The following is a 9,654-nucleotide window of genomic DNA, read 5'->3' as shown; positions in this document are numbered from 1 at the left end:
CTGGGAAATGGTGGTGCAAGGGTGGGGGGTAATGGAAAGTAAAGGGGGGATTTGAAAGATGAATGGGTAACAATGCTAGCTCCCTAGGTCATGTAAGTGTTTTATACATTGCAATTCAGAGTTCATCTGAATGTGGGGCTAAATATTGTGCTTGAGATTTTCTAACTTTTTTTAAAATCTTTGAGAACAGGAGTATACCTTTTTTGGAGATGGTTTACAGGCTTGATCATAATGAGTACCTATAGATACTAAAGTTGGCCAGCTTTAGCAGAATATTCCCAGTGACATATGTACTTGTATTTTAAAAGATTCCAATTTGAATTATATAAAATGTGTTCATGGATACAAATACCTTTTTATACCATTATTAACTTTTGCATGACCTGAGCTTATTATTCCACAGATGTCACTTGCCAAATTTAGCAGCTTCAGCATGTGTCAGTAAACTTGACAATAACTTTTAAACTAACTGTTTAACAATTAGTAATAATAATAATAATACTTATAAAAATTTTTTTATCAATCAGTGTCTTATTAAGGAGATTTCACTTTCCCATTTTCGGTCCTATACACTTATTAGGACCATTCTGATATGAGACAATAGTCACAGATTGTCCCTGTTGGAAGTTCCCCCTTTGTTCTAGTTGTTACTTTAAGTGACAACAAACAACTGTAGCACTGTGAAATTGCACAATGTTCTTTTTTATTTACACATACCTTTTAATCCACTGCTTTATATCTGTTCATAGCAATCACAGGGGTTTACTATATGTGGCACTGTGAACTGCAGATTCTAACACAAGACCACTTAGGGGGGCACCTTAATAAAATAAAGCCATTGGGATGTTTCCTCTTCAGGAATTGACATTTGATGGCATTATATTTAATTTTCTTCTTTCAGTCTTAAGCCATCGTGTAAATATACATGATGAAGTAGTTGAGTCATTACTGTTTGCTTTTGTATTCCTAGTAATCTTGTGAGCCTCCAGACTTTCATCATTAATATAAGGGAATAAAACTGTTACAGAGATGGGAAGATTAGTTGATTTACTATAAAAGCCCTAACTCCTGCATGAGCACAATAAGTCCAGATGTAAAATTTTTCTTACCATGGGAAAGTTAAATCAACCTTGCACCATAGAACTTTAATTGCGCACCTGTGCATGTTCTTGGTTTTTCAACCTCCTGCTAGTCATGAAGTTATTGCCAAGATAAATGATGCTGATAAATTTAGTCTTGCCATTTAAACTTTAAAAATCTCAGGTCACAAAAAGCTAAAGTTAAACCCAACAAAGATTTTCTTTTAATTTCCTCACTGGGGGGATTTAAGAGCCCTTTTAATCACTAGGGAGGTAACTGAAAGTAAACTGATACAATTAGTTGTGTGCCGTATAACTGATGTTTGGGTTGAATTTGTTACTGACAGGAGCCAAACATCAAGCCTACTCCTCTCATAATGAGAGCTCTCCTTGACGTAGGAGAGCTCCCTCTTCAAGAAGATATACCTGCTTGTAGCCTGTCTTGATTGTTCCCTTTTGTTCCTGATTGCATTGGGGTTGTCACCAAGGTCTCCTCCCTCCCTTCTTGCCACACTGTAGTGATAGGAATAACATGATAATTATAGCTGTCTCATTAACTGTCTCTTATTTAGCCATATTGCAGATTAGGTTAAAGGGTTTAAACATGGCATTTACCAGGGTTATCTGAGCTGTACCAAGTCTTTTGCCAGAAAAGGGGCCTACACATTGGGCCTGATTTATTAGCTCTCCAAGGCTGGAGAAGATACACTTTCATCAGTGAACCTCAGTGATCCAGCAAACCTGGAAAGGATTTCTTAAAAGTTATTTGCTATTTGTTAGCAAATGTTTTCAGTATTTGACTAGATCCGTTCCAGGTTTGCTGGATCACCCAAGTTCACTGAGGAAAATGTATCTTCTCCAGCCTTGGAAAGCTTTAATAAATCAGGGCCATTGTTGGAAGTAGACATAGGAAAAAAAATGAACTGTTCCTTGGGTCCTCTCCAACACAACATACCTCACCTGACTGCTGTTTTCAGTTCTTTTTAAAACGTATTCTACATTTGCAAACTTCTGAACTGCTAAAAGAAGTCTGCTGCGTGCTGTCTCTTACCCCAGATACATCTGCAAATCAGTTGCAGGTCACAGAATGTTTGTAGGTAGGTGGAGGTGCCTAATGCACTTATTCTTAATACCTTAATTCATTGCTAAAGAGCTTCTATAGTGAGAATCTTATAATTACACAGTTAATGCATATGTTTGTCTTTGCCATCTCTAGCCTGAAAACATTTTAATACTCAGATGCTGAAACTGAGAGCATAGTATTAATGTTTTAGATTTTTATAACTCATATTGTATTGGCTATGGTGTACTGTATGTGAGAAGGACCTCAAGATTTAGAGCACATGGCATACATTCTAGTTTACACCTAATAATATCTACGTCTTCATTTTTTACTGTTGACAGTTGGAAGATTTTCATAGATCATGTATATCGTGTCATGACGGTTTTCTAATACAAACAAAGTACTGATATTTTTATCATCTGTTGGGATACGCTGCCATGCTGACTGTTCCTTGTTACTCCGCCAAAAATCTAGTAATTATAGTTCTTAGGGTAATTGTGATTTAACACATGTTAGCATTTCACTGTAGTGGGAAGCTAAGCAGATGGTTGTTAAACACAAACAGGGGTAGAACTGGCTTGCACTATCCTGACAGATTCTGGCAAAAGTTGCTGCCTATTTATCCTAGCTACATATAGTTAATTGCTGTAGACAAGGTAACACATTTTATAAAAAAAACTATAATTAAACAGAAAGCAGCAATATTTAGAATGAAACTTTACAGTATGTCTTCAGATGAAATACAAATTCATTTATATTACATTTATTGTACATTTTATACAATTTATTGTATGGAACATAGAGTAGGTTTATTATACCCAAAGCTGCCCATGGTTAAAATAGGGGTATTTCTATTGTGCTTGCACAGTGCAGTTACGGAAAAACAGGAGAAGTGTCATTTAATGCATAGTTATGTGACTGCAACAACTGCACTATATTCAAAATTATGTTTCTAAATTTGGCACCCATGACAGAAAGCATCAGGGATATTGATTGGTATTAGGAATTCCAATTATTATCCTATTTAGATCTAAAACAGTGAATAAAAGCATGTCTTAGCCTGAATATGTCATATATGTAATTCTTATACATTGTATAGTTTTTATGAAAAGATCATTTCAATATAACAAAAAGTTATAAAAGATGAAATTTTGTGGATGTAAAGGACCCAATATAAACTGACCATATAATTCCCCCCCAAAATCTCCCTTTGTACACAGAGTCTTATCATACACAGTCTTATTCCCAATCCTCACACTAAACAATCCAAAGCAGAAAAATGCAGAATATAGCTGCACAGAGCAAATACATTAAAATAAATTCACTTTCATTATCAAGTAGGTCAGATCTCATAGTAGTATTGCTCAGACTTCTAGTTCCACAACAGTCTAAAATTCTTCTAGTTTTAATGCTAGCCAACTATCCATGGAGCTTCTTTAGTCAGTGTTCTGTAACAAACTGTTTATAATATTGCAAATTGAAAGGTCAGCAGTTCTCAGATAAGAAAAGAGGTTTGATACCTTGGCTGTGGTAGCATTTCAGGTGGCTACAACAGATTATTAGTGTGCCACATTGTTACAGGTCAGCCTCATTAAAAAATATTTAAAGCTGCTGTGAAATAGCAATATTCATATATCTGAACATATGATTGAGATAATAGTATATTATAATATAACAAAGTCCAGGGTTTGCAGCACCATAACAAATTATTCCAATATAGGCCAAAGTTTGCTACAATTGTTGATACCTTTTTCAAGAGTCCATACATCTCTGACTTATACAGAGATACAATCTCATGGCTAGGTTCACACTTAGGTAGTGAGGTTGTGGTTTGTTTACTGTTTCCTCACTGCTGCTTCACAGGCAATACTACATGGTAGCCTTCCCCTGTGGCAGCTCCATAGGGTATGAATAGGGGCGGCAGTGAACCAGCTGTGTGGACCCTTGTTTTTGAAAAACCAGCGCTGTGGCACAAGGTGTTTGGACTGTTAGCAAGAGGGCCAGCCGCAAACAGCCACAGGAGTTCACATAATTCAGAGGCTGCTGTGATACTCCCTATGTATACAAAGCACTAGAAATTACATTTATATACAATATAGTAAAGTTACACTTTAAATGAGCCTTGCACCATGGAACTAGGAACTAGGAATTCTAGTTCCTAGTTTTAAAACTTTGTTAACAAATTATCATCAAGCAAACTGGCTCCTGCCAATGCTGCTAAACTTAGTTTGGGTATCTATGCTTCAAAAAACGCTGGTCAGAAGGGTTTATTGGGATGTTTAAATTTATGGTTCATGAATATTGATATATTTTTCTTTATCTTCTTTTACAAATATAAAGGTGAAGTAGCTTCAATCTCAAAAAAACAAAACGATAGCTGCTGCAGTGAATGCATGCTGCATATGATATTTTGATTTAGGAATACTTTATTAATTATACAAAGCCTATATCAGTTAAATGTGAAGGTATTAATATTCATGACTAATATTATTGAATTTGTTTGGATAATATGTTGTCTTTTGTATTTTCTCCAGGGGGCCCTGATGATTTTCAGTGCAGCTAAAGACCTTGGACAGTTGTCTAAATTAAAGGTAATACTGTTAAATCAATAGTTAATCACCTGCCACAGTAAATTTATATTCTGCTGGTCCTTGTAGCCTTGTAATCTCACAGTTCTTCCATCCATGGTGAACACGTCACTATATCAGAAAAGCAGATAATGATGCCTTTTTATTATCACTTGCAATCTCAATGTTCTTGACTCTTTTAACATGAACATGTTATTTTAAGCACTAAATATTTTGTAGCTTTAAGTGTTTTAAAAAGAGTGTTCACTTCATATCCATATTCACTGTGCATTGGCCCATCCTTCCTTTTTTATTGGTAAATCATTTTTTTAAAAGTATAGTACAAGTTGTAATTGTATATGGGGCAGCATGGTTGGCTCAGTGGTTAGCACCCTTTGTCTTTGCAGTGCTAGGTCCCAGGTTCAAATCCCAGCCAGGACTTCATCTGCTAGGATTTTGTATGTTCTCCCTGTGTCTGCGTAGGTCATCTCTAGGTACTCAAACAATATGCAGTTAGGTTAGTTGGCTTTCTCTCAAAAATTGTCCTATGTTAAATGACTACATATACCTATGTTAATGACACATATGACTATGGTGGAGACATTAGATAGTGAGCCCTCTTGAGGAACAGTTAGTGACATAACAATGGACTTTGTAAGGTGCTGCGTAGTATGCCTGCACTATATAAATACTGGCTAATAATTAAAAATAATATATGGGTCCATCCAGTGAACTCCATGTCATTCGAATGTTCATGTATCATGTACTGCCACATTCTGTAAAGTTGGAAAGTTCTAACTTGTGTGGGAGTTATTGTGACCTTGAATCAGAACTTGCAGTTTGAGATCTCTAAACTCAGATTTCATGTTTGGATATCCTGTGCACACAATTTTGTGGGAGAGTGAATATAAAGCCTCATATTATTTCTGTATTACATTCTGCCTAAAAGTAGACCTCCTCTGCTCCCCAGTGAACTGTGTTTAAATTCACTTTAATGATTGATATATTTCACTTGACATTAATGCTGTCTGGGGCATTACCCAGGGGCCCTGTAGAGCCTTGGGATGAAACAGAGTTAAAATTCCCTTCACTTCTTCACTATATTCTGCAGCTGGTGAACAATCAATGTAAAAAATGGCCACTGTATATAACTGAATATGTCAATTCCTACAGATCACAGCTATCCATCTCCCAGATATTTGGCAATGTACAGGATATATATATATATATATATTATATATATATATATATATATATATATATATATATATCCTGTATATATATATTTATTTCAAGTTTTTTTATACATAGAACTACAAACATGTGTTTTGTGTTAGATAATGAAAGCTTTGGTTATTTTATAGTGCTTGCCTTTATATTGCTTTCCTACTGTTTGTGATGATAGGGTAGCAAACCACTGAGCCAACTTGTTTCTGAAGTTACAAAGTCACTTTGTTATTTTACCTGAATTGTCACTTTCTAAATGTTTGCATTGTTAAGTTAGAACACTACATTGAGTGAACCTAATTATTTATCTTCATTTTAAGATCTTCTGGAAAGGTTTGTATAAAAAGAATATATTTTTTGTTTGCATAGACATTGGTGATATGAGCTTAGAATGGCTTGTCCTCTGCTGATGTCCTTTAATAGATTACAAGTAGAGATATATCACAATTGCAAAAATTGAAACAATTTGCTATGCATTTACTTAATAAAATTTGATATTGAGATATTTGACACTGAATTAAAATTAACATTTGTATTGCTGAATACAGACTGATGAATACTATCTATCACTGAATACCAAATGTAGACATCAGACATGAATCCCTGCATAGTCCTTTGAATTCTGTGATGTGTTCACTGCTGAAGCTCCCTTGGGTGCACATCACTGTCCTGTAGAGCATAGCTTCATGTCACTACATGCACTTTAAACCTCAGAGTGGGAAGAAAATTGAGCTCGTGTGTACAAGCCAAAAAAGAAGCTTAAAATGAGTAGTCCACAATGTGATTTATTGAGATTACTAGCAGAGCCAATGTGTATGCATGACATCAAAACATTACATATTTTAGTACTGATAAGATGCTAACACTTCTATATACACATTTTTAAAAGGCTTTTAAAATATTTAAATAAACCAGTGTGAAATTTCACTTGATTGACCTTAAAATCAGCAGTCTGATCTATATGGTATTTGTTCAGGGATAAACTACACTTTTGATTTACAATGAGGAGACTTGGTTATCAAAATCCTTCCTTAAGTTATCTAAGTGGCTTTGTTAGCAAAGTACTCTACAGTAATACTTTATCTTGCATTGCACAAAAAAGCCTTAAGCTACGTACACACTTCCAATTATTATCGTTGGAAAACGAACGACGAACGATCCTGCACGATATATACGAACGATCTTATAGCACCGATCCTGCACATAGAGATAACGACACGATCGTTCGTAGATATTGTACACACAATAGATACGATCGTTTAAGCGATAGAGGAACTATGTGCACGACAGGAAAGTGAACGAACGTTCGTTCATTACGCATGCTCAGCCCATGGACGATCAACGAACGACCGTACACACGAACGATGTTCAACGATCGTCGTCCAATCCGATCCGCCGGTCCGGTCGTTCGTTTCCAACGAGTTTCCTCGTTCGTCGGCGTCGTTGGTTACTTTTTTACGAACGATTTTTTGCCCAATCGATCGTTCGTCGTTCGATTGGAACGATAAAAATTGGAAGTGTGTACGCACCTTTAGTATTTTGCTTTGATTGAAATAAACTTTTTATAGCGTATGCTTATATAACATAACTAATGGCTAGATGACTGAGGTGACAGCAGCATGTATGTATGTGTTGAATATGTAAAGTTTATAATGAAAGTTGACTGTTTTTTTAGAAACATATTTAATATACTTGTACATAGTCCCTGATGTCCCTGGTTTAAAACACATCCACACATACAATACATGCAACCTTTTACACTTAGTGCCATGAAGGTCTTAGATGGGAATTTCGTCAAGATGGTGATATAGGAGCCCCTATTGTTGACCTTGATGCAATAAGGCTGTCATACTTATCCTTGCTGAAATTGTACTTTCCCAGTGCTTACCTTGTAGGGGAGGAACACAGTAAGAGCAAGTATCATTGGGTGGATTGCCCTATCAAGAGAACCCCTTGATGCCTGAATAAATGAACCAAACACTTTTGCTTCAAGTTGAGCTGATGCACTGGTTTCTTCTGCATTTTGCTTGGAGTTCTCATCTGTTAAACCTCATTATTCATAGGCTTTAATGGGGTCACACTGTGGGATGGAATGTTTGTTTTGTTTTAGAGAACTTGATATCCTGACTGGGTAAAGTGATAGATTTCATTTAAGGCATTTCACACTTGTTAAGCTTAGGAATACCAGCCATGTCATAACTGTATACCACACCTCTAAATAAAAAGGAAAAATGTTATGTTTTGTAATGTTTTTTTATGGCTTAAAGCATCACAAAATAACTGATTTCAATGATTTTGGAAAACCCAATATTTTATCATCTAATTGAGAAGTTAGCTTTAAGTGAAAGAACCTTTTCTATTAAATTAACAAATCGATACTAAAAGAGTGCTTCAGCAGTTAATGGTAACTGCACATAACATTTACTATGGCTATTACATGGCTATTTCACTGTTACAACATATACAATCTCTGCTCATTTTACAGTTTGGTAGATCTTAAGTAACAAGTGGTATGTCTTCCAGTTTAAAGACTATTTGGGCAGATGATGTAAACACCTCCTTTCCAGTTCTGTCCTGTTAATAATTATGAACCAAATTGCAGATGATTTGTAGACAATTAATTTTCCCAATAACAGCTAATTTTTCTATTACCAACGAACAATATACATTTTTTATGTTTTCTGGCTAGACAAAAGAATAATAGTTATTAGCTCAGGGAAAATTAAGTTTGTATGGTTTGCAGCTGTATACAGGCTCACACCTGTTATTAGCTGAGCAAAATGCATATGAATTATATAAATTTCTTTGATTTAATTATTTCTACATGGGCCAAGAAATAAATGCTGCAGAATTCATAATAATCAGCATTTTGGAAGCATTTCAGATATTTCCACATAGAAGGTCTTATTTATTTTATATTTCATTTTCCAGGAACATGTCATTCGGGAGGAAGCCAGAAGCCTCACTCCTCGCCAGTGCTCCATTATGGAAGTGGTGCTCGCCACTATTAAGGTATCGTGAACATCCATTATCAACATCTTGCACAAGTGAATTGGTCTTTTAACAGCTGCCAACTCCTGTAAATATATCAGTTGGCACTTCTGAATCATTTCTCGGATGCTTAATGGACGTTCTATGGCATATCTTATAATTTTTATTACAGAAGTAGAATTTGCCTTTGGGGAGTGGGAAACATATTAAATCTACATCGACACTTCCTTTTCTCAGCACACAAAGAACATTTAGAACCGCTGAAACAAATGCACCTTGCATTTTTTACCAGGTAAAAGTATCATTAAATATAGGATCTATTCAGAAGTAAGTTTGGTCAGCATGATCAGCAAACATGGCCAGTATATAGTATTAATAGGTATGTAGGTATGAACATTATTCTACCTTATGACCTGAAGGCACAAGTGTGAGAGTATATTTGCATTCAACATCTGTGTTAAAAGCTAGTACTAAGATGTCCGAAAATAATGAGACCATTGCTTAGTTTTTAGATGGAGATTACAAAAAAGAAGAATTTCAAAGCTGAAATCTGAATAGTAAATACCGATCACTTAATACCTAACCAATTAGTTGTCACGACCCAACACACACCGAAAAGCCCTGTAAAAAAATAAAGCCCTACAGACATATGATCCGCCAAATCTGCCTTTGCTGAACTGAAATCTTAAGCAGGCCTGCCCATTCTCTTAGTTGAACTAAAGAACAT

At 35.5% G+C, this 9,654-nt stretch overlaps 1 protein-coding gene across 1 annotated transcript in view; it reads left to right on the top strand.

Annotated features, from left to right (window-relative positions):
• The window catches only part of UNC13C (unc-13 homolog C), a gene marked incomplete in the record, with an annotated part of 288,759 nt that overhangs the window by 233,976 nt on the left and 45,129 nt on the right, over window positions 1–9,654 (top strand). The window contains 2 exon segments of the mRNA XM_072402358.1: window positions 4,677–4,733; window positions 8,868–8,948. Coding sequence (XP_072258459.1) covers window positions 4,677–4,733; window positions 8,868–8,948 — 138 coding nt within the window.

This window comes from Pyxicephalus adspersus, chromosome 2 (assembly GCF_032062135.1).
Source record: "Pyxicephalus adspersus chromosome 2, UCB_Pads_2.0, whole genome shotgun sequence".
Taxonomy (NCBI): domain Eukaryota; kingdom Metazoa; phylum Chordata; class Amphibia; order Anura; family Pyxicephalidae; genus Pyxicephalus; species Pyxicephalus adspersus.
This window is presented reverse-complemented; position numbering and strand designations above follow the sequence as displayed.